This window comes from Brassica oleracea, chromosome C6 (genome assembly GCF_000695525.1).
Source record: "Brassica oleracea var. oleracea cultivar TO1000 chromosome C6, BOL, whole genome shotgun sequence".
Lineage (NCBI taxonomy): Eukaryota > Viridiplantae > Streptophyta > Magnoliopsida > Brassicales > Brassicaceae > Brassica > Brassica oleracea.
This window is the reverse complement of record NC_027753.1, coordinates 3,816,945-3,841,506: the sequence shown is the minus strand read 5'-3', so window position 1 is coordinate 3,841,506 and position 24,562 is coordinate 3,816,945. Positions and strand designations below refer to the sequence as shown.

Sequence of the window (24,562 nt, the reverse complement as noted above, 5' to 3'; positions counted from 1 at the left end):
CGGCTTTCTTGGATTCTTCCTTATCATTTCTAGCCTCATTGGCTTCAAGAAGTCTCATCTCACTATCTCGTTGCTCAATGTATCTTTTCTAAAGTTTCTTAAATCGACTAATAGTATTTTTAAGTTTCTGCTCTCTTTGCTTGATTGCAAATAGGTATGACAATAGGTCATTATAGGTTGTGAAACCTTTAGCCTTATGTGATAACAGTACATCTTTTGAATGGAATGTGGAGTATGTTTTATATAATAAATCATCATCTGTTACCACTTCACCACGTAGTTCAAGATTATGGGCGATTTTCATTAGAGCAGAATGATATTCTTCCACGGATTCAAAATCCTGGAACCTGAGAAGCTTCCATTCATTCATGGTCTTTCGCCAAAATATCATTGAGTATCTGGATTCTAGTCTTGTCCAAAGTTCACAAGGATCCTCTATATTTTCATACTGATTTCTCAGTTCCTCAGTGAGATGGTAGCGCATAATTGTTATGGCTCTATGCTTTTCACTTTCAATTGCATTATTGCCTTCAATGATACATCTCGTGAGTCCTCTAGACTTCAGGGCAACTGAAGTGTTCATTTCTCATTCTTGATAATTATCTCCAGAGAGATTTAGGTCAGCATAATCCGAAGGCTCAAATCTCGACATCTGAAATCATTTAATCTATTTATGATGCTTAAGCCACATGGCCTTGCAATGTGATGCTTAGGCCATACAGCCATATTAGTGATACAACGATCTTAAGGATCGGATCATGATGCAATCCGGTTTATATAACCATCCGGATACTAGGCCACACGGTCACTTAGATGTGCACTAAGCCACACGGCTTTCAATCAATCAAGGGCACAAGGCCGCAAGTATGAACAATGTATTAGACCACACGGCCGTATACAAACTGGATTATTAATCTAAGTATATTCAATCCTATTGCTTAGTTGCATATCTATTAAGTTTTAGAATTAAATAATCTAGCAACCTAACTTCTCATTCAATATGGAAATTCTTTAAATCAATCTTTCAAGCTTTAAGTAATGAGAGATTTAAGGTTTCAAGGCCTTCAGAAATATCAATCAAGATTAAGGGTTTCAAGGCCATTAGGAATTTTAAAAATCGAGATTAGGGTTTTAGTTTAAACAAGATTCAGATTCAAGTTTTAAAAATAATCCTAATCATACCTCTAGGAGATCAATCAAACACTCAAGTTTCAAATCAAAATTAAAAACCGATTTTCCAAAATTAGGGTTTTAGGGGATTTCGAAAACTTTGATCTTTGATCAAGGGGATTTGATTTGAGATTCAAAAACCTTTAAGGTACTGATTTTAATTGATCAATGGATCAATCTCGTTCTTACGTTTAGATCGAACTTATAGAGCTTCGATTTACTCATAGGGTATTGATCTATTTAAACTATGGCTTTTAGTTTTAGAGATTATCTTTTAGGGTTTTAATCTTTACAAAACAACCAGGTTCGATTCATGTTCTCAGAATTAGGATTACCTTTGTTTTGCAGATTGTAGAAACCGGACCTCCAACGATCAGAGATGAGCTGAGACGAATGGACGCGGGACGGCTCCTATCGGGTCGCGTTGCCGAGGGCTATGGCGAGCTTGTTTCTTCTCGCGGACGGTTGCGTCTGGTCATGGATTTGGTCTGAGTTGGACGCAAGTTGAACTGAGGCTGAGGACGTTGATCACGGACAGGGAACGTCTGAAACTGAGCTTGATCGGAGTTGAGCTTTGATCGGAGTTTGCAAGCCGGAACGCAAGCAAGAACAATTTAGGGTTCTTCGGGATTAGGGTTCCAAAAGACCAAGACGGCGCCCCGTATTGTTTCTGCGAGTGTGGGCGCGTCTGAGATCGGATCGATGAACGGTTTGCGCTGATGGATTCGCCTCGTCAAGATCTTCAAGATGATATGTGGTTTGTCGTCTGGTTCCTCAGGGTTTGAGAGATAGATCGATTTTAAGTTACGCCTGATTTAGGATTTTTGTGTGACGGATTTTGGGTTAGGTTTTGTCTCAGGGTTTTGGAGTCTATCGTGCTGATAATGTGTTGTAATAAGAGAGTTTAGAGACTGAATATTTCTGTGTTCTTATTAATGATCAAGGAGGTTCCTTTATATAAGGATTACAAGATGAAGATAAATGGAAAGTATCCAAAACCTAAACTCACTAGGATTAGGAAAACTACTAATACATAATAATGGAAAAATTAAATCTACTAGGAAAAGGAAAGGATTTCCTTTTCTCCAAGCTTTGTGGCCGCCTCTCTCTCTCCTGAAGTCAGCTCTCTCTCTCCTCTCTCTAGGCTTCGGCCATCTCTCCATCTTCTAAGTATTGGTCCGGTCTTGGGTCGGGCCTGGTTAATGGCAATCCACTCCATGATTTATAACACTACTTACATTTTCGTGTTTTTTAAGCCCATTAAGTCGACATTCAATTCTCATTTCAATTGTTTTAAATGTTTTTCGAAAATGAAAAAAGCCCAACCAATACCTCCTTACATTTTCGTGTTTTTTAAGTCCATTAAGTCGTTTTGAATCTCATTTCGTACTCAGAGATTTACAGAATCAAATCAAATAAAAAAACGATCCCCTCAACTTGAGAAACACGCAGAAAAATATTTTAATTGTTTGACATGGTAACTTGGAAAATGTTAAAATATAGAGAGATTCGATTTTAAAGAGAATACCCCCAACTTTCTCCCCAAGTTTCTCCTAAAACCTAACACCTCGCTTTGAATCCGATCAATATTATAAATAGGCAGCACCGGTTTCTTATTCAAACCCACACCTTCAAACAAACCAAAAAACAAACCAATGGCTACTAAGATGCAAATCCAAGCATCGAAATGTCCTAATGAACAATCGGTCGTCTTCGACAAAGAATCTTGTCTTTAGAGAGGTTTTCGATAATCTATGATCCATGTTTTTAGTTCTTTTTTTAGAAAATAGCAGATGATTTGCTTTATTTGCTGACTTTGGTTTTATATTTTATGTTTCGTTTAAGATTCATAACAGAGCAATAAAACTCCTCTTTGGAACTTTTTGGAAAAGTACGATGTGAGTTTTTGGTGAGGATGTGAAGCCTCAGAAACAAACATATGATCGTTGTTGTTAAAATTATTTGATAGCTATTATTTCTAACACGAAAAATGAACTTTAGGAAAAGTTCTACGCTGCAGAAAGCAATTTAATTATCCTGTCTACAGATAATAACACCAAATCAATCAATCAAACTTCGGTTTCAATCCTAACTACTTATAGTCACTTCCATTCCTAGCTTCTAAAATTCTAAAAAATGTTTAATAGTAATTTACATATTATATCATTGCAGAATGGTTGGATACATGTCATTACATACTTGTTCGCAAGTTTGGTTTGACTTTGCCTCTTGTCTTTCATCATCATACAACATATAGACTCTGTTCTGTAAAATTAAGAGAAAACATTAGTTAACCGTTTAGATTTCACAAAATATTAAATATACTATAGTCATTGTATGCGTTGAGGTTACATCTAATAAAAACTTATCTTTTCTCAGGTTGAGGTTTTTGTGATTGAGGTTGGAATCGCATTAATAAAGCTCTACCAATACTCTCTGTCACTACTAGACTTGCACATGAGTCGTAAACATTAATAAGACAACAAAATAAACATATATCATTCAGCTTCTGCTTTATAACAGATTAATCAAATTATTCATACACTAATTTGTTAGTGCCTGAAATAAAAAATTAGAATAAATCATAAGAGACAGCAAAGAAATTCTTCTGGGACATCAGCGAAAGGAAGTAACGAATGTGAAAGAAGTTAAGATGCATAATCAATTAAAAGGATTACCTCTGTTTATTATCCATCTAAAAAGTTGGAAGTTGTTTTTGCTCGGAAATCTTATGTGACCAAGCAAATCACCCATTCATCTTCTTCATCTGTGAATCTGCAGAATAAAACAATTATTATGCCAAGAGGAAAGGAAATCAAATCAAAATTTATGGTTTGCTTATGATTAATACCCGATGCATGAGAAACATTCACCAAGCAACAGTTTCAATCTTCACCAATGCCCTATCCATCAAGATCGATAGATCTACCCACTGATTCTCTCATCGATTTTCTATTTCAGTTCTAGCGTGTCGTCGATTCCTCAAAAAAAAATTGGATCGAGAAATTTTTTTTTTACTTTCCCTTTCTGTTTTTTTTTTAAACCAAACGGCTACAAAAACATAGATTTTGACATAACAGATTTGTTGCTCTCTTTGGGCAATTCTGGCCTATTTTATCTGACAAAAAACAAATCCTAACCAAACCAAAGCCCAACAGTTTTTTCTTTTAAAACCTATTATAAGCCAATTTAAATACATTATTATTATTAAATTTTTCTGTTATTATAATTTAAAAATTATACATGAATTAAAAATATGTAGAATGAAAAATGAAATGTCTATTACATTTTTCATATAATATTTATTTAGTAAGTTAAAATTATAAATAAATAACCTTACCAAATATATCATCACAATATGATTAAATTTATTGGGTAGAAGTTTACCATTTTAAAATATTTTAACTAATTAATTAGTTCACGAACAAATATTTTTATTTTTAATAATAATAAAAAAAATAAAGAAGACAATATTATAAAAATTGACTATAAACAAATAAAAAATCTATTAAAATATAGATTAGACAAATATTTATTAATTTAAATAAAATTTTAAAAAAAACGATCTCGCGCTTTGAAAGCGCGGATCAAAATCTATTTAGTCCATTATAATATAACCTTAACCTACTAACGTGATAGTAACCTCTATGTATATATTATATTTTCACCCTATACACAACAACACTAAACTAGAGTTATTTTAGCCATGTCTCTTTTTTTTTTATTAATGTCAAGGATTTGTAGTGTTTATGTAAAACTCTTCGACATATTGATTGTTGTGTTTATGTAAAAAATATTAATGTTTACCGTTAAAAACATATATGTTGAATCACTTGAGGCTATATTATCCAATGACAAGGTGAATGTTTTTTTGTTTGTGAAAAACTATATTTTGTTGGAAGTGTATTGTAGTTTTCTAACACACTTCTTCTGTATTTTATGTACTAAATCAGGACTACAAAATACAAGTTTCTATTTAAAATGAGACTGTCAACAAATATGAACCATAGCTGACTAATGGTGTTAACTGGATTTAGAACTCGAAATTTGATATTTCACGTGCAGATGAAAATAACATAACCACTGCCATTTTTGCAAGATTTCTTTAAACAAACTGATACTATTTTTTGGCGTTCATGTCCTATCTAATAGTCTCTTTTTGATTTTAAAGATTTTGGTGAGATATTTGAACTAGAATACGACACCAAATACTTGGTTGGTAACTACTTTATCATTATTAATCTTTTACTTCAATATCTTTTTTACTCCTTTGACAATAATCATTGTATTGTTTTCAGATGTAATAGGTTAAGTGATCAATGTTAGAAAGCTTAAATCACTTGGTCTATATCTATATGGAATGTATGTGAAGACGATAAGTTTTCGACTCCGTGACACAAGTTAAAGTTTTTTATTGGTCATGTGAATATATGATTTAATTGGTCAAGTTATAAATCAAAACTATCATGTGGTTTACCCTTTATATTACAGTGATTTTATCTTAATTTGTTTGTATGTGGGGGTGATTTTATCTCAAAAATAAATTGTTGTAAACATTGATTTTTAATGCATGAATCAAAATATTATTATATATATTTTACGTTTTTCTTATTTTTATGCTTCAGCTACTAATATTTGGATGTAAACAATTTTGCTATATATATATATATATATATATATATATATATTAAATGGAAATCACTTAAGTGACTTTTGTTTAGATCTCATTTATAGTTGAAACCTTAAAAATTATCATAGTTTAATTGATTGATAATTTTTTAATTTATTTTAATTAAATTAAAAAAATGTAAGTTTAGAACCAATTAAAATATTTTTTCGAAATGATCCAAGTAATATCAAACATAGTTATTTATAAAAACTTACTGTAGAAATCCTAGAGAGTTTAGCAAAAAATAATTATTATTCAAAGTCCATAAAATTATAAATCATTTTCATATATAAAAAATAAAAACGATCTGAATAAAAATAAATATTTGTTACATTAGAAATTTCATATGTTTACACTTAAGATTATAGTTTCAAATAAAATTAACATTTAATTTTGAATAAAAAAATATATTTAGTTTCATAAAAGTATAATATATTATGTTTTTATAAAATATTCGAACCCGCAAAATTGCGGGCCACCACCTAGTTGTCCTATAAATTTCACTCCGCGTGTGGATCATCTATCACATAGTTATTATTCACTAAAATAACTCATAAAAAATTGTCTCGAAACAATATAAACAATAACTAATAAATATTGTAATAAACTTTGGGCCCAATATTAAAGCCCAGCAAAATACTCCCTCTCAGAACTCGAAAGTAATAAACCCTTGTTCGTCTCTGAAATTTTCAGCCTGTTTACATTCCCGGCGAGATTTTCCGCCGCCGGCGATATTTTACTTGTATAGGCACCAGAAACAGAGAAGAAACTCCGTAATCTTCAGATCAAAAGCCACCCTTCTGATAAAGATGTCGGAAAACACCGAAGTGGAAGCGAAGAGAGTGTTCATAGGAGCAGGATGCAACAGAGTCGTCAACAACGTCTCTTGGGGAGCTTCTGGTCTCGTTTCCTTCGGTGCTCAAAACGCCGTTGCTATTTTCTGCCCTAAGGTCTCTCTCTCTTTCACTCATCTTCAAGAACCCTTTTGTTGTTCTCTCAATAAGCAAGATGTAACATTTTTTCTCTTGTTTTTTTTTTCTCTTTCAGACAGCCCAGATTCTTACAACGCTTCCAGGTCACAAAGCTTCTGTCAATTGCACTCATTGGTTACCTAGTTCCAAGTTTGCTTTCAAAGGTACCTTCTTGCTTCTGCTTCTAGCTTACTTGCTGAACTATTTGTGTTTGGGATCTCTTGCATTGCAAAGGAAGATACTTTTGACATTGGAGGCTTTAGTTCTTCTTATATGACTTATCTGTTAGATCTAAGTGTGCTCCTTTTATCATAAAGAGAACTTAGACTGTAGGATTCGTGAGTTACAGCTAGCACTACTAGACACTTTTGTTTAGTAAAATGTGAAGTGTATATGCATTCAGATTTCTATTTATAGTCTCTATTTACCGGTTTGGTGGTTTAGTTGCTGTGAAAGATCAAACTTTATGGAGAATTTAAATATAGATTGCAGGAGAAAATCATCGAATGATTGATTAATCCCTTGAAATGAATATGATTTTCTGCAGCCAAGCATTTGGACCGGCATTATCTGCTCTCAGGTGATACAGATGGTGTCATCATCCTTTGGGAGCTATCAACTAACAGTAACAATGTAAAATTTCCTTCAATCTCTCAACTGAGTTTATCTCTACAGTTTCTGTATTATCTCTGATCCTTGTTAACATGTCTTGTTTGATTTTACTAACAGCAGTGGAGGCATGTACTACAACTCCCAAGGTCTCACAAGAAAGGTGTAACTTGCATCACCGCGTTTATGTGTTCTGAAACCGATGCAATGTTTGCTTCTGGTTCTTCAGATGGAGTTGTGAATGTCTGGGATGTTTCTTTTCCATCCCAGCCTAGTGGTACGCATTAAAGTTAAACAAGTGTATGTCTTTTAAAGCATTATCTATAATTCATAATGTGTTATTTGTTGCAGAGGAGTGTAAAGTTTCGTGCTTGGACTCCATCTCTGCTGACTCGAAAGCAATTGTAACGCTTTCGTTAGCGGAGCTGCCTCAAAATCCTGGAAGATTCACCCTCGCCATGGGTGGATTAGACAACAAAATCAAACTGTACTGTGGAGAAAGAACGGGGAAGTTCACTTCTGTCTGTGAGCTTAAAGGCCACACGGACTGGATCCGAAGTTTGGACTTTTCATTACCGTTACACTCAACAGATGAACCCACCAATAGTATCATGCTTGTGAGTTCTTCCCAGGACAAAGTCATTCGAATCTGGAAGCTTGTGTTAGTAGGTGATGTTGGCTCATGGCAAAGAGAGATCACTCTGGCTTCTTACATTGAAGGTCCTGTTTTTGATTCAGGGAGGTTCACGTATCAGGTTTCAGTGGAATCTGTTCTTATTGGACATGAAGATTGGGTCTATTCCGTGGAGTGGCAACCTCCAGTGGACCACCACCAACCATTGAGCATTTTATCGGCTTCAATGGACAAGACGATGATGATTTGGCGACCTGAGAAGAAAACGGGTGTGTGGGTGAACGTTGTGTGTGTAGGAGAGCTTAGTCACTGTGCTCTTGGTTTCTACGGTGGCCACTGGAGCCCGGATGGTGTGTCGATCCTGGCTCATGGGTATGGTGGATCTTTTCATCTCTGGAGAAATGTTAGTAGCAGCAAAGAGTTTGAAAACTGGCAGATGCAGAAAGTCCCTTCAGGTCATTTTGCTGCTGTGGCTGACATCACGTGGGCTAGAACCGGCGAGTACTTGCTATCCGTGAGCCAGGATCAGACCACTCGGGTGTTCTCGTCATGGAAGAGCGATGAGGAGAATGAGCATTGGCATGAACTGGCTCGTCCTCAGGTTCATGGTCATGACATTAATTGTGTGGCTATGGTTCAAGGTAAAGGCAACCACCGTTTTGTAAGTGGAGCAGAGGAGAAAGTTGTGAGAGTTTTCGAGGCTCCTCTATCTTTCTTGAAGACACTGAACCACACTTGTGCCGGAGGAGAAGGAAGCTTCCCTGAGGATTTACAAGCAGATGTGCAGGTCCTTGGCGCGAACATGTCTGCTCTTGGTTTATCTCAGAAGCCTATCTACTTACATTGTGAGTGATTGATTCAACTCCATGTCTAGCTTTTAACCAAATACAGTCTTGAGGTTTCATAGTTTTTTTTTTTTTTTTTTTTTTTTTTTTTTTTTGTGTAGCTTCTAGTGAACCGTTGGAGAGAAATGGAGGAGGAGAAGGTTTGGAGACATTTGAAACGGTTCCAGAGGCTGCTCCAGTGGAGTTGAAGGAGCCTCCAATCGAAGACCAGCTTGCGTTTCATACTTTATGGCCTGAATCTCATAAACTCTATGGTCATGGTAATGAACTCTTTTCTCTCTGCTGTGACCATAACGGAAGCCTTGTTGCTTCATCGTGTAAGGTAAGCTAATATATCTCTGCACTTGCTCCATCTCCTCTATACCTATTTGACCGAGCATGAACCACAAACTTGTTCAGGCTCAGTCTGCTGCCATGGCGGAGATATGGCTATGGGAAGTTGGGACATGGAAAGCTGTTGGTCGTTTGCAATCCCACAGCTTGACAGTGACACACTTGGAGTTCTCTTATGACGACACTCTGCTCTTGTCCGTCTCCAGAGATCGCCACTTCTCAGTGTTCTCTATCCAAAGAACAGGTAAAACCTTGAACTTTGAAGCTTTTAGTCTTGAGTGTCAGTATAGTCATCTAAGTCTTATCTATTTTTTCTTCTTTGGTCATTTCTGTTCAGATGATGGAGATGTTAGTCACAAACTCATGGCAAAGGTCGAAGCACACAAGAGGATCATCTGGGCATGTTCATGGAACCCATATGGCCATCAGTTCGCAACTTCATCAAGAGACAAGACTGTGAAGATCTGGTCCATCGAGAAAGACGCTCACGTCAAACAGGTTCTTGCCTTGCCTCAGTTCGGGAGCAGTGTCACAGCCGTGGCTTGGACGGGACTAGACCAGAAGGAGAAGAGCGGGTGCATAGCTGTTGGGATGGAGAATGGACTGATTGAGCTGTGGAACATAAAGATTAAAGAAACAGAGGAAGAAGGTACAACGGCAACAGCAGCTCTTGCTCTGAGGCTTGAACCGTTCATGTGTCATGTCTCGGCCGTGAACCGGTTAGCATGGAGACCAACCGAGAGTAACCAGAGTTTGCTGAGGTTAACTTCTTGTGGGGATGATAATTGTGTTAGAGTTTTTGACTTCAAGTTCTGAGCAACACAGAACAGCTTGTACTGTTTAAGATCATGGCTACAACTCTCTTTCCCTATACTGTTATTGTACTGTTTAAGATCATGACTTCAAGTTCCGGTTGATAAAAAACAATCAACTCTTCTTAGTAATTGCAGAGAATGATATCATGCTGTAATGTTAAGAAAAGGATGTGAGTTAATAGGTTTTGATATCATGCTACTTGATGTAATTTTCCTGTAATTTTAATACTCATTCTTTCCCATACTGGTTGTAATCATACAGTTCTCACTAATTTGATTAATTGGTTGCATGAATCGACCTAACAGACAATGCCATCTCGTTGTAGATTTTATACAGAACCTGGCCAACTAGCAAAAATTCGACAACCAAAACCAGAAATGTGGTAAAACTTGCTCCCATTTAGAAACTGTCAAAGGTTTGAGCCTAGTGACTTATGTCCAGAGGTCTTTCTGCGTCTGAAAACGCCCCACAGGTACTCCTTTGAGTGAAACTCTGCAGACAGAAAACTCAGCCTTCTTAGCTTTAACAACTTCAAGAGAATCATAAATGAACAACCTGTAGAAATTAAAAAAAAAAAAAACTTATAGACTTACTCCAGCAAGGCAGTGGTAACTGATAAGAGGTGAAAAGTAGAAGTTCCGCATCGTCAAGCAAGCATCTCATCCCCAAATCTTTCTTCTTCATTTCATCAACAAGGGAATAGTAAACATTTTCACCGTTACTGGAAAACAGAAAAGGTAAGGTCGACACACTTGACAACATATGCATAGGGAGAAACAAAATTTGGATGTCAGTGAGACAGCACACCTATCATGGGAAGGGAAGAAGTAAAGCGCGATACTGTCATCTGTAGGTGGTCCGTTCTTGAGAAAGCTCGGTGGCCATATCTCCAACCTTGGAAGCATTTCAGCAGATAAGCGAGTGTGTAATGAACTTGCCTTCTCATAGACTCTAGGGCACGCTAAGGTTGATAAATGAGCAACGAGTCCATGAATGCTACAATTGTTCCCTTGTTTTACAGTTACCGACCCTCTACATATTAACAAAAAAAAAAAACAGATCAGAACTCAAGTGATGATGATACTAAGATGCATAAAATAGAGAGGAGTGTGTTTTACTTTACCTCCACACCGGTGCACAGATTGGTTGCGCTCTACCATTATTCAGTGCCGGCATCACCTCGTTTGTCTGAGGCATATTTGATTCAGCTTCCTTGCAAGAACTGTTAATGGCAGGTAGCTCCATATTTTCACTAGTAACTTGTATGTTGCCAGAACTTAATCTTCTCTTTTTGCTGGTGGTACAAGAGTTGTCATCTGGCACATTAGTTGAGTTACCACCTTCAGAGACTGATGCTCCATTTGTCTCTAACCCAGCCAGTTCATGAGGTTTCCTGCTAGCTGAGCTTTCTTGTGCCTTTGCCGGTTCAACATTGTCTGTGTCACAGGCCACATTGTCTTTAGCAGCTAAAACCGGTGCAGTGTGATTGCTGCTCTCCTCATTTGTCTTCTTCTTCTTTTTCTCACTCTTCTCACCAATCAATTCATCAGATTTTTTGTGCTTCTTAGACTCCTTCATAGCTTCAACACTGGCAGTATCCTGATGTCCACATTCCACAGCATTTAGAACCGGCGAGGGGTGATTGCTGCTTTCTTGGCTCCTCTTCTTTTTCGCACTCTTCTCCAAAACAGATACTTCATTTCCTACTAAAACATTCAATCCCTCAGGTTCTCTGCTTTTTGAGCATTTACGCTTCTTAGACTCCTTCATAGGCTCAACACTAGTAGTAACCTGGAGCCCATGGCCCTCAGCCTCTAGAACCGGCGAGAAGTGATTGCTACCTTCTTCGTTCTTCTTATCTACTCCCTTGTCAGTCGTCTTCTTCTTCTTCTTCTTTTTCTTTCCACTCTTCTCCAAGACAGATGATTCATTTCTTGCTAAACCAATCAATTCATCAGATTCTCCATTCTCTGACCCATCTTGCTTCTTAGACACCTCCATGGTCTCAACAATGGCGTCATCTGGAAGGGAGTGAGTAACAATCTTTCTTTTCTTCTTCTTTTCGTTCCCAATCATCTCCAAGACAGATTCGTTAGATTTGCTGCTACCAGGGATTCCTCTGGTCTCATGCTCCTCCATTGTTGGTGGTGAAGAAGACACATCTAGAGATTCAACATCTTCAAGCTCAACTTGTATGGAATCAGAGGCAGTGTCACTCTCATCACAGTCGGAACAGAACCAAGTTACGTAGCCATCTATAGGAACCGGCGTTATACCACAACAATAGCTGCAAAAGAGGGAACTCTAAATCACAAATCAGCCAAAACACAAAACACAAAACACAAAACAAAAACCACAGGGGATAGATGGATGGATATACTCCTCACCGATGCACAGCGGCAAGTTTACAAGAGTCACAGAAAATGAGTGCTTCTACCCAACCTTCGTCCCCACAAGTCTCACAAACATTCGCCTGACCAAAAAGATCAAAACTTTATAGCCAAATCTTACAAATCTCGTGTGACATAACCACTGTCGAGAGACAGAGAGAGAAAGTTACCATCTTTAATGCAAAATTCAGATTAGGGCTTTGTGTGTTAGTTGTGGTGGTGTTGTGCGTAATGGTTAGGTTGCGTAACTCGCCGTGATGAAGAGAGTTCCGTTAAAGAAAAGCAGAACTCGGATTTCGCTGTCACTTTCGTTCAAATTTTGGTCTGGTAGAACAATTTCTTGTAACTTTGCAATGAGGGTGTTCAGATATATTTCTCCCAAGTGTTTTTTTTTTTTTTTTTTTTTTACTGGTGATGATGAAATGCTCTCTGCCTGCTTCTTGTTTCTTCTTATCAGATGAGCCTTATGAATCCAATCTTTGGAATGTTTCGTTAAATTGAGACTAGTAAGTCAGCACAACTATTATGTTGACGATGAACATGCACATATGATGTTGAGAGAAATCGAGATTTCCATGCAATGACTGAGTTGACCAAGTGTTGAAAACGGAAACTGTAGGCTTCCCCTTTTATGTATTTAAGGATATTGAGATTATCTCCTTCGAATATGACGTTCCTATAACCTAACGAGGAGCATGCTTGCATTGACCAAATCAGTGCAGACAATTCCGACTCCAAAACTGTTGATCGTCCTTCAAATTTTCCCATTCCAGCTTCTAAAAGAGTACCATGTTTATTACGGATTAACCAACCCATTCCAGAGTCGTGAGGACCTTCACGGTCAGCAGCGTCGTAGTTACATTTGACCCAACCTAAAGGGGGTGGAGACCAATGAGACCGAATGTTTCCAGATCGGGTTATTTGCGTAAAATTAGTTATTTGCGATGAAACTGTAGAATCAAACCATTCCTTTAAATCTGTCCGGGCTTTGGAGATAACTTCATCCGCTGTATATTGAATTTTGTTGAACAGTAGATCATTCCTACTTTTTCATAATCTCCAAACCACCCAGAATGGTAATAATTTTTGCTCATCTGGGAGATTATTATTTGATGCAAAGGAGAAAATAGTTTCCAACTTATTCAAAAGAGAGTCATTGGCCGTGGTTAAAGAAACTGGTGAACCTGAGAGACGCCAGACTTGTTGTGAGAAAAGGCAAGTGAAGAAAGCATGATCACTCGATTCATTGTTATCACAGCATCTTGGACAAGTAGGATCAACTGGAATGTGCTGATGAAGAAGATTTTCTTTAACCGCTACAATTCTTGAACCAATTTTCCAGAAGAAATGTTTAAGTTTCGGAGGGATCAGTGCTGACCAGATCTTTTTTGTTAAGGCAGGAGAAGAAGCAAGTGGTGGTGGAACAATCTCTGCATCTTGAGTTGTAGTTATATAATGATAGCCAGACTTGACAGAATAATTCCCATCGGGCGTATAAGGCCACATAATGCCATCAGTGGCTGGATAATGCCATCAATGGCTGGTTGATAGGGTAAATAAACTTTCTGGATGAGAGGTATATCAGTCTGTTCAATCAGATCACGAATGACTTCCAAGTCCCACTGATTTGAAATTGGGTCAATAAGGGTCTTGACACTTAACTGAGGGTTTGTGTAGGGAAGTAAACGTGGGGCTCGGGGAGGAGTTGTTGGGAGCCATGTATCTGATATAATTGTTGTATCTCCACTTCCAATACTATATTGCATGCCTTGCTCCAAAAGATCCCATCCATGTAATAAAGACTGCCAACCATAGGAGCTCTGATAACCGCGCTTAGCCTTCCACATAGTAGTTTTTTTAAAATATCGGTGTTTCAGGACACGGTAAACAAGACTATTTGGTCGTTGATTAATTTTCCAGACTTGGTTCGGAAGTAAAGCTTGATTAAAACTTTGTAGATTACGGAACCCTAATCCTCCACTCTGTTTAGATTTGGACAACCGTTTCCAAGATAGCCAAGACATTTTTCTATTTGTCTCTGTCGATCCCCACCAGAAGCGTGAAAGAATTCCATCAATCTCGTTACACAACTCAACAGGTAACTTGAAGCAATTCATAGAGTAAACCGGCATGCCAAGTGCGACTGATTTTATCAAAATTTCTTTTCCAGCCATATTGAGATATCGGTTTTGCCAACCATTTACCTTCCCATTAACACTATCTCTGACATACATGAACATTGCTTTTTTATTCCGACCAAATTGCTCTTCCCAAGTGTTTTTTATACAGGGAAGATAAAAGTGACTTGAGAAATATATATATTGTTTCCAGATATTTTAATTGGGCCTGACAATATTCAAATTCATAGCTTAGTAATGGGTTTGCTCTATACATATTGGGTGGGTACTGGGTTTGCGTAGTAATTGGGCGAGCCACATTAACAAATCTCTATTTTTTTTTTATTTTTTTTAAACAAATCTCAGTAGCCACGAATCTGTTTACTTTTTTTTTGGTAAAATGTTAAGCTTACCATTTTCTGAAAAGAGTTACACTGTTGTTGTTGAACAACTTATTACAACGGGAACAGAGGAAGAAAGAAAAGAAACAGCAGAAATTAAGAAACATAAAGAACTTAAAGAACTTAAATAGTAGAGAGAACTAAGGCGGAAACAGTGAGCGAGAGGTGAGATACAGCAGCAGGAAGGAGATGGAGCCCTCGCGCGGTGGAGGCAGAGACAGAAGGCGGTCCTTGATAGAGCGATCGACCTTGCTGATGATTGCGGCTTCTGATGAAGAGCTTTGCCTGAAAATGCGATGGTTCCTTTCTGTCCAGAGATTGTAGACGATGACCTGCATCAAGAGTTTTAGTATAACTGCAGCACCTGAGCAAGAGGAAATATGAGGCTGATCAAGAATAGCCAAAACAGCTGCAGGGGAGGCCGGAGCTGCAGCGAACATCCATCCAGTATAATGAGACCAAACCGCGGTGGAGAAGACACAATTGAAGAACAAATGGTCATGTGATTCATTTGCTAAGGAGCACAGGGGACAAGCTGCTGGGACAGACATTCCCCAGGAGATGAGCCTATCTCTAGTAGGCAACCTTTCTACCATCGTCATCCAAGATACAAAAGAGTACCTCGGGACCGCTTCTTTAAACCAGACAAGATCACACCAGGGAACAGCAGGGGATCTCTGTCTCAGAACATTCCAAATTGCTTTAGAAGAGAACCTTTTCGAGAAGGACCAATCCCCACTACGCCACAGGAAGATGTCCTTCCCCCTAGATTCCTCTGGAGGTTGCATGGTTGTGAGAACAATCTGCAGGGTTAGCGCTTCATCAGACCGAGCTGAGGGGAGATTCCAAGCTCCATTTTCCGCGGCCGAGGAAACAGTATAGTTGACCGGAATTCGTAAATCTCTTGGACCTCTAGGCCCGAAAGAAGACAGGAGGGGGCCAATGTCAGTCCACCAGTCATACCAGAAGCTAGCGGTCTTGCCATCCCCTATATTACACCTCATGTGATCGTACAGTTTCGGCTTCAGCTTCAACATTCGGTTGACCGAAGATGAGAAAGAGGATGAAGTAGAAACTGTCCAAAGACTTTGACCATCGAAAACGTTTTGTCTCAGCCATGCCACCCAAAGGGAACCTGATTCAGAGAAGAAGTTCCACACTCTTTTGAGCTCAAACACTTGTTGAACCTCTTCTAGACGTCTTATACCAAGTCCTCCCTCATTTTTAGGCTTGCATATATTCTCCCAGCTAACACGAGCACCCGCAGCTGATGTAGTGTTATTTTTCCACAAGAAGGAGGCGCACATAGAGTCAACTTTTGCATAGAATATCTTAGGTAGGGAGAACACCGAGCTCCAAAAATTTACCATGCCATAAATTACTGAAGACACAAGCGTGATTTTTCCAGCCAAAGAGAGTGATTTGACAGTCCAAGAGTTAAGCTTAGAGGAAACTCTTTCAAGGAATGGCTGGAGCGTTGCATAACTTATTCTCTTTGGGCTAAGAGGAAGACCGAGGTACCGAGTAGGAAACGTCCCTCTTTTAAATCCAGAGAGATCACTGATGACAGCCGCCTCAACATCAGAGAATCCACCGAAGAATATTTCCGATTTCTCCGCGTTCATATCCAGGCCCGACCATGTTTTAAACCCCGCCATTACAGCTCTCACACCAGAAATTGACAGCCTTGATCCATCAGAGAACACAAGTAGGTCATCAACAAATAGCAAGTGAGTGACTCTTGGCATTAAGCACAAAGGGTGAGGTCGAATGTCTCCACTATTAACCGCTTTCTCCAGAAGATTTGAGAGAACCTCCATTGCCATAATAAAGAGATAAGGTGAGATGGCATCACCCTGGCGAAGGCCTTTCTTCCCCGGAAAGAACCCAACCAGTTCACCGTTTATGGCCACAGAGAATCTCGGTGTTGATATGCATTCCTTGATCCAAGTCACAAATATGGGAGGGAACCCCTGAGCCTCCAATACCTTGGTGACGAAATCCCAACAGATAGTATCAAACGCCTTGCGGATATCGAGCTTAAGCATACTACTCCTGCTGCAGTTTGGAGAGTCATAGGTTCTGATTAGCTCAGCAGCCAGGAGAACATTCTCACCCAGATTACGGCCCTTGAGGAATGCGGACTGAGAACGGCTTATTGAGGATTGAAGGATTGGTTTGAGCCGGTTGGCGATGATCTTCGTGATTACCTTGTACACTATGTTGCAGCAGCTAATAGGCCGGTAGTCCCTAAGCTTACAGGCCGCAGGGGACTTTGGTATTAGAGAAATTGCCGTTGTATTTAGGTCTTTAAGCAGACGGCCGTTTCTGAAGAACTCAACAACAGCTGCGACCACATCCCCTCCAACAGTCTCCCATGAAGCTTTTAAGAATTCAACAGAATAGCCATCTGGGCCCGGGCTCTTGTTCAAAGGCATTGAGAACAGCGTTCCTTTGATCTCAGCCTCCAACACATCTCTTTTTAAGTTGGCCTTCTGGATGTCAGAGCATCTGAAAGTAAGCAAATCTTGTAACGATTCCACAGACACCGGAGATATAGGGAGATCCGTTTCACCAAGAACACACTGAAAGTAATTTGCTGAATGCTCTTTAATGTCATCCAGAGAACCCATGAATCTGTCAGAATCATCAATCAGATAATGGATGTGGTTCCTCGAGTTTCTCTCAGCCACTGTCTTGTGGAAAAAAGGAGTATTTCTGTCCCCAACATCCGCCCAACGAACCCTAGATCTTTGTCTAAAGAATTTGTGCTCCGCATTTAGCAACAAGTTGAGAGTAGCTCGCTCCCTGTGTTCCTCCAAGGCCGTAGCTTGGTCTGGGTGAGAGAGAAGGGATTGTTGTAGCCGGTCAACAATTATAGTCTGCTGCTTTACACGTTTTGTAATGCCACTAAAGTGAGTCTTGTTAAGATTCCTCAAAGCTGGCTTGAGAAGTTTCATGCGGCGCATTAGCTTGAACTGGTTGGAACCCTCAATTGCCACACTATTCCACGACTCAGAGGCTGTCGAAGCATACTCCGAGTGATCAATGATGTGGTGGTAGAATTTGAAGGGCTTGCGGTGCCTTCTACTAATAGAGGGGATCCTGACAAGACAAGGAGCGTGATCAGACTGATTAGGCTCAAGGAAGTCCGCATAAGAATCCATAAACATAGAAGCCCAAGAGTGGTTGATTAGCGCATGGTCGATTCTCTTGGAGATAGGATTGGTGTCGCTATTGTTCCACCAGGTAAAAGGAGAACCTTTCGCTTGACACTCAAACAGCTCTGCATCCTGCATTGCTGAATTTAAATCATCTACTCCCGCCGAGTCTATGAGCGCTTGAGGGTAGCTAGAATGGTGGCTCAATCGCATAATCTGATTAAAATCCCCCAAGACTACCCAAGGGGTGCTAGAGACCGGCGTGGTGTCATGTATAGTAGTAAGCTCCGCCCATAATGCTATCCGCTCCACCACAGTGTTAAACCCGTAGATAAAAGTAACCGTGTAGTTAACGTTTTCCGCCATAAGAAAAATCCCACATGTAACTGCATGCGCCGAAGATTTATATATAAACACTCGAACCGAAGGGTCCCAAACTACAATAATACGACCCGAGTCGTGGTGCTCGTAGTTTCCAAAAAACTTCCATCCATTTGGAATAGCATTATGAATCCGTGTTGAATTGTTTTCATGAATATGCGTTTCCAAGAACGCTCCAAAAAGTGGCCTCTGAATATTAATCCAGTTTTTAGTCATCGAGTGACGTCTATCATGGTTGAGTCCTCTGACATTCCATGCAAAAAATTTCGACATAATAAATTATATGGATTTTGCGACCTTACGGCCACACCTCTGGTGATTTACCAGCAAAAACGGCTCTTCAGACTCTGAATTACGAGGGTCTTCAGACGGCGAGAGGGATACATAGTCAGCTCTGACAGTACTATCAGCCAGCGGAGCTGGGGGAGATGTTATAGGAAGGCCCTTCTCTGAATTCTCAGAAGAAACCACGCCATCCCTGACATGCCATTCTCGAGATACGTCCTGATGCACATCAGGCGGAATTTCACCTTCCTCCAGAGGCTGCGCAAGAGGAGAGTTATGTGTTTCATTGTCTTTCTGGCCAGAAGCGTCGACACTATGCACAGTATGACGGACCTCCTTCCCACGCCCAGGCCTAGACTGATTTCTCTGGCTACCCTTAGACTGCTCAGTCGGGGGGCTGACTGACCGTTTCCTACCCTCCCCATTCTGAGTGGTATATGCACGGCATCTTGGAAGAAGATGACCGTACTTTCCACATGCCTCACACTTCATGGGAAGCCATGGATATGAGACCGATACCTCTACTTCTCTTCCACTCGAGAAACCCGTGATGATCTTCGATGGCAACTTCTTTGTTAAATCAACACGAACAAAGAGCTTTGCAACCTGAAAATTTTCTTTACGCTCTGTTTCTGGAGCCGAAGATACCGGCTTGCCCACTGCTGTTGCTAGTCTACTAAGGCTCTCTTTGTTGAAGATCAAATAAGGAACGTCCCTCATTTCGACTGGAACAACCGCATTCGTGAGAGGAGCCTCCTCCGGCGTAAAATCCGGCGACCAGGGAGCTACAAACATCGGAAAGCCCGCAATTTTCCAGAAAGTTCTTGCCAAAAGCAGCTCTCTGGTTTTCACAGTAGTAACTCTTAGCAAAAACTCCCCTGGACCGACATTATGAACAAATATCCTTGGACCAGTCTTAGCCCAGATTGCATTAACAATGCCAATGATACGACCCATGGAAGGCCATTCACAGTTGAATCTAGCAAAGATGAAATCGCGAAATTCTTCCTTTGCTGCAGCAATGTTTTCGTCGGGAATGAAGACAAACGGCGCCCCGGAAATGTGCTCGGACGGCGTACCTAGTTCTTCCAGAACGGCTGATTGCTTTAATAGACTTGCATAGCTTTTGGCTCCAATGGGTTTCCCCAAAGGGCCAGTCTCCTCTGGTTGAGTCTCTTCTGTATTAGCAGAGAGACTTTTTTCCTGAGAATCCTCCGAATGGATCGGAGAGGAATCCTTTGCAATTTCCAGAGGAGGGAGGTCCCCGGTAGCTGCAGAAGTAGTATGGTGCTCATCTGACATGAGACTTGTAGCTTTCTCAACCGACGGCAGCGGCGAGAGATGAAGATCTATGGAGGCTTCAGTTGGACCGGCAGACACCGAGGACACTGTATCAGGCACCTCTACCACCGGAGCGACAATTACAGCATCAGCGCAGAGAGCACTGGCGAGAGGAGATGCCTTAGCAGTTTTCCTAAGAGCAGCGGCCGGTTTGGAGACTCCTTGGAGACGGGCCATCTTCGAGGAGCCACAGCAGGTTTCGAGGTTTTTTCTTCTTTTTCTGTGGCATGGCGGATGAAGGAAGCGAAGAAACAGAGAGGAGAAAGGGAGAATTCTCACCGGAGCGGCGTGAGGCCGTCCGACGGCGGATCTAGGGTTTTTGGAACCTTCTCTCCTAAATCTGCTTGTTGGTTTTTTTCAGATGAATCTGTTTACTTTTTATTACATACAATACCAAGACGCATTCACCAAGGAGAAATTTGGATTGAGGCTAAGCCACCTTTCTGAGAGGGGAAAGGGAACCTGCAACCAAAGAAAAAGATCGCTCCTACCAAGGACAGTCAAGGGACAACACGTCGACACTTAGATGGAGAGATCCAAAATGTACTGTCACAAAGAGAAGTTAGAGGCTCCGATAACCCCTCAAACCTGTCAAAAACTCCATACGTTGAGCCACTTAAATATAATTGGGTTTGACTTTGTGAAAAAATTAAAGGATTTCGATGGTTAACATTTCTGTTGAAGTTTTTCTTTTTTTTGTTTTTGCTAATCCAGGTATCCAGACACCCACGAGGGAACCCGACTAACGCCTAAATACACCTCTGAAGAAGGCATCTTGGTGGACCGCTTTTTTCGCTCCATTTTAATTGACGGTGGCCGGTGGGATTCGAACATGGGGTCCGTATTGAAGTTTTTCATTTCTATTTATTAATCTGATCATTTAATTTTTGATATACCAATAAAGTAATACTTCATCCGTTTCATTTTACTTGTCGTTCTAGACTTCGATACACAGATTAATAAAACATTTAAGTTTATCTATTTACTAGATAAAAACATCATTACCAATACGCCTAACCAGATTTCAACCAATAGAAAAATAGATTAGAATAAAAAGTCAAAATTTTTGCATTGAAATCATAAAACGACACTAATTTTGAAACGAAAATTTTGTTCTAAAACGACATCTAATTTGAAACGGAAGGAGTATTATAGTTTAATTTTTTTTTGGAACACAAATATTATAATTTAATTCATCTCCCACTTTTTCTTTCATTCAATGTTTGTGTTCAAAAAAAAAGTGGGCAAAGTTGACTTCTATATTTTAGATTTTTTTAGAAATGAAATATTGCAATCTTCTATACGGCAGCTAAATATTTGGCAATTTCTTAATACGCATACAATTTTTATGGAAACTGTCATTTATTATGTATTTTGTAAATTTATTTATTAACATTAATTATGTCTAAAAGTAACAAAGGAATGACATTAAATATAATTAAAAAAAATGTTTTAACTGTTAGTTTCTATTTGTATTTCAGTTTTAATATATTGATACTGAATGAAAGTTTGAAATTTATAATTTTTACCATTTTTTCTAAATCCAAACTCGTGGCTGCATAAGGTAAAAGCGCGGCGGAGCACCACCGATACAACATATAAACTGCTTCTGACTGATAGTAAAGTTTGGTAGTGGTGAACAAAAAAAAAAGTGAAGTTTGGTAGTGGTGGTGAAAAAGTTAATAACCCATTTAATTTTACTCACGTTGAAGCACAAAATCAAAATATTTTTAACTAAAGTTATTAATTACATTTAATTATTAAAATAATCATTAAGAGATCCTAAGTGGGATTGTGGGTTAACGATGTTCTAATGACAAATTCTTAGATATATATTTTTCCATCTTACAAAATTTACTTTAGTTGGATGAAATCAAGAAGTTAACATTAAATCCAAAAACAAAACAATAAATTCAAAACAAAACAAAACAACAAATTCAAAAGACTTTTTTTTCCTTGTAACACAAATTCAAAAGACGATAATATAAAAAAACAGAGCACTTTCCCCCCCTTCAGAGACATCCGAAACAAACAGAGTACGTCTTCTATCCCTCAAAAGACTCGACCCTACTAATCAACCGCCCAGCCTCCCCATCCTCGACCTCACCGTCGCTTCTGCAGTCATCCAACGATGTGAGATCCCTAGCCCTTTCTGCCTCAAGTTCCCAATCAATCCTATACATCGCCACCATCATACCAATCACACATGTTATCTGCGCTGCGAGCATTCCGAGCCAAAGTCCCTTTAATCCAAACCCAAACCCAAACGGAAACGCCATAACCAATGCAACAGGCAAACCAATCGCATAAAACGCCGCTGCGTTAATCGAAGCTCCCACCCACGGCCTTGCAGACCCTCTGAGAACGCCACCTACCGTCGTCTGAGGGCAGTTTCCTAGCTCGCAAAGGCAAACTATCGGTAGAACCTTAGAAACTAAATTAATGACTTGTTCACCATCCGTGAAAAACGTAGCCCATACGTTTCTGACCGAGAACATGAACGTGGAAGCCATGATCCCGAGGAGAATGCTGAGACAGAGTCCGACGATGGCGGCTCTTCTCGCTGCATGTGGCCGGTTCGAACCAAGCTCGTTTCCGACCCGAGTCGAGACTGCGGAGCTCAGCGAATGAGGGAAAATGTAAACAAGAGAAGTGATTTGAATGATAAGTCCCATTGAAGCAATAGCTACCTTGGGCTTTCCAAGAAGCCCACAAATCAAAATCATTATCTCATAGAACCAAAACTCGAGACAACCCATTCCACAACTCGGTATCGCGAGATAAAACAGTTTCTTCCATTCTCTCACTCTATCTTCATATGACTCCTCTGTAACCCCCTCCTCCTCATCGTCGCTACCTAGCTTGTTTCCTTTGAAGAAAGTGAAGAGAAAGGCCACAAGGATAAAATTTGACAAAACACTACTCACAGCGATACCTTTAACCTCAAACTTGAAGTAGGACACGAAAAGGTACATGATCAGAAAATGGAGAATACTCGTCACTCCTGTCAAGATTGATAGGGGCCGAGTCTTTGACTGAGTCTTGAGATAAGCTTTTAATGGGTGCAATAAAGATTGAGCGACGAGATCCGGAACAGAGTAAAGCAGAAAGGTGCCAGCTATGGACGCAAGCTCCATGTCCTGTTTCAACATTGTCAGAATCCTCTCGATGTTTAACCAGATAAATAAAACCGGGAATGATGTGAAGAGGAGGAGGATCATTCCTCGCCAGATGGTTGCCCTGAAGAGGTTATAGCGTTTTGCGCCGATGGCTTGTGAACAGATGGTTTCGGCGCCCCCGGTCAACCCGGAGAACAGAGCGTAAGCGGTAATGTTGGCGGATGCAAGGGCGAGGGAGCAGCCAGCAAGAGTAAAGGAACCAAGACCGCCTAGGAAATGCATAGAGGCTAAGGAGCGAAGGTAAGTGAAAACAGATGTGAGTACAAATGGGAAAAAGATTATGGCGATTGAGACTGCTTCAGTAAAGTAATTTTTAAGTAAATGCAGTTTCTCGTGAAGAGGCATGTTTTGGAGTAAAGGTATTGTAACTTCGTCACTGACATGGTTTGATTGAGACATTTTTTTTATATGTTAGAAGAGAGGAAAACTTTTGGGTGTGAGAGGTGATGCATTGTGCATTGGCTTTATATAGTGAAAAGTCACTGGGTTCTAACATTACTTTTGTTCCAAATTTCGCCATCCTTGTTCTTAGTCAACAGTTATAATACATTAGTTTGGTATACATATATATACATTTATGGTTTAGACTTGAATTTGTACTCGCAATTTCGATTCTCTTTTAATCCATAATGACACGTGGAAAGCATCCATACGAACAATAGATTTTCAACTTCATATGGTAATTTTTATGAGGATATACTTTATTTCTTTTCTTCACTATTTTCCTTCCGAGTTGACCTCATACCAGTTATGAGGATATACTTTATTTCATTACTTTTGTTCCAAATTTCGGCATCCTTGTTCTTAGTCAACAGTTATAATAAATTAGTTTCGTATAAATATATGTACATGTATGGTTTAGATTTGAATCTGTACTCGCAATTTCAATTCTCTTTTAATCAATAATGACACGTGGAAAGCATCCATATGAACAATTGATTTTCAACTTCATATGTGTTATGAAAAGAACTGGAATTTTATTGTATCGCGAGAATTTAAATAAGGACAAAATTTATATCCGTAGAATTTATAACACTGATAGAAAGATTATTACAGAGGGAAGAGAAGATTGAATGATGTGTTTTCAAATGATCGAAATCGATCATATATATAGAAAAGAAATTTACTGTGCAAATAGTGCAGCGGGCCCCACATCTTTTATATTTTCAACGAAAACGGCTCCTCCTCCTATTTTTGACTTTCGTAACACTCCCCCTTGGGGGCCGTTGTCACTATCCGCTCTTGCTTAACGTCTTTGTT

General features: G+C 39.4%; 4 protein-coding genes across 6 annotated transcripts; 1 reads left to right on the top strand and 3 right to left on the bottom strand.

Moving 5' to 3' along the window:
- The first annotated feature begins 6,519 nt into the window (after window positions 1-6,519).
- On the top strand, window positions 6,520-10,356 carry LOC106300096 (elongator complex protein 2). 2 transcript variants are annotated; one of them, XM_013736170.1, is made up of 8 exons: window positions 6,520-6,789; window positions 6,887-6,974; window positions 7,358-7,443; window positions 7,543-7,696; window positions 7,771-8,898; window positions 9,000-9,220; window positions 9,298-9,475; window positions 9,569-10,356. In XM_013736170.1, the coding sequence occupies exons 1-8, from the start codon at window positions 6,649-6,651 to the stop codon at window positions 10,045-10,047; spliced, it is 2,475 nt and encodes an 824-aa protein (XP_013591624.1). In that variant the 5' UTR covers window positions 6,520-6,648; the 3' UTR covers window positions 10,048-10,356. The 2 variants fall into 2 exon arrangements, with proteins under 2 accessions (XP_013591624.1, XP_013591623.1); XM_013736169.1 differs by having other exon boundaries at window positions 7,540-7,696.
- LOC106300097 lies at window positions 10,336-12,828 on the bottom strand. Of its 2 annotated transcripts, XM_013736172.1 has the most exons (7): window positions 12,608-12,828; window positions 12,435-12,520; window positions 11,171-12,334; window positions 10,855-11,079; window positions 10,641-10,768; window positions 10,456-10,539; window positions 10,336-10,420 (listed from the first exon to the last, which is right to left on the bottom strand). In XM_013736172.1, the coding sequence occupies exons 1-6, from the start codon at window positions 12,608-12,610 to the stop codon at window positions 10,457-10,459; spliced, it is 1,689 nt and encodes a 562-aa protein (XP_013591626.1). In that variant the 5' UTR covers window positions 12,611-12,828; the 3' UTR covers window positions 10,336-10,420; window position 10,456. The 2 variants fall into 2 exon arrangements, with proteins under 2 accessions (XP_013591626.1, XP_013591625.1); XM_013736171.1 differs by having other exon boundaries at window positions 10,365-10,539.
- Window positions 12,829-15,095: 2,267 nt separating this feature from the next.
- LOC106297253 lies at window positions 15,096-20,300 on the bottom strand. The gene is made up of 2 exons (XM_013733532.1): window positions 18,822-20,300; window positions 15,096-18,686 (listed from the first exon to the last, which is right to left on the bottom strand). Exons 1-2 carry the CDS (start codon window positions 20,298-20,300, stop codon window positions 15,096-15,098), a joined length of 5,070 nt encoding a protein of 1,689 aa, XP_013588986.1.
- A 1,868-nt stretch (window positions 20,301-22,168) lies between these two features.
- On the bottom strand, window positions 22,169-23,701 carry LOC106299753 (MATE efflux family protein DTX1-like). The gene has a single exon (XM_013735778.1). It carries the CDS (start codon window positions 23,699-23,701, stop codon window positions 22,169-22,171), a length of 1,533 nt encoding a protein of 510 aa, XP_013591232.1.
- Window positions 23,702-24,562: the final 861 nt, after the last annotated feature.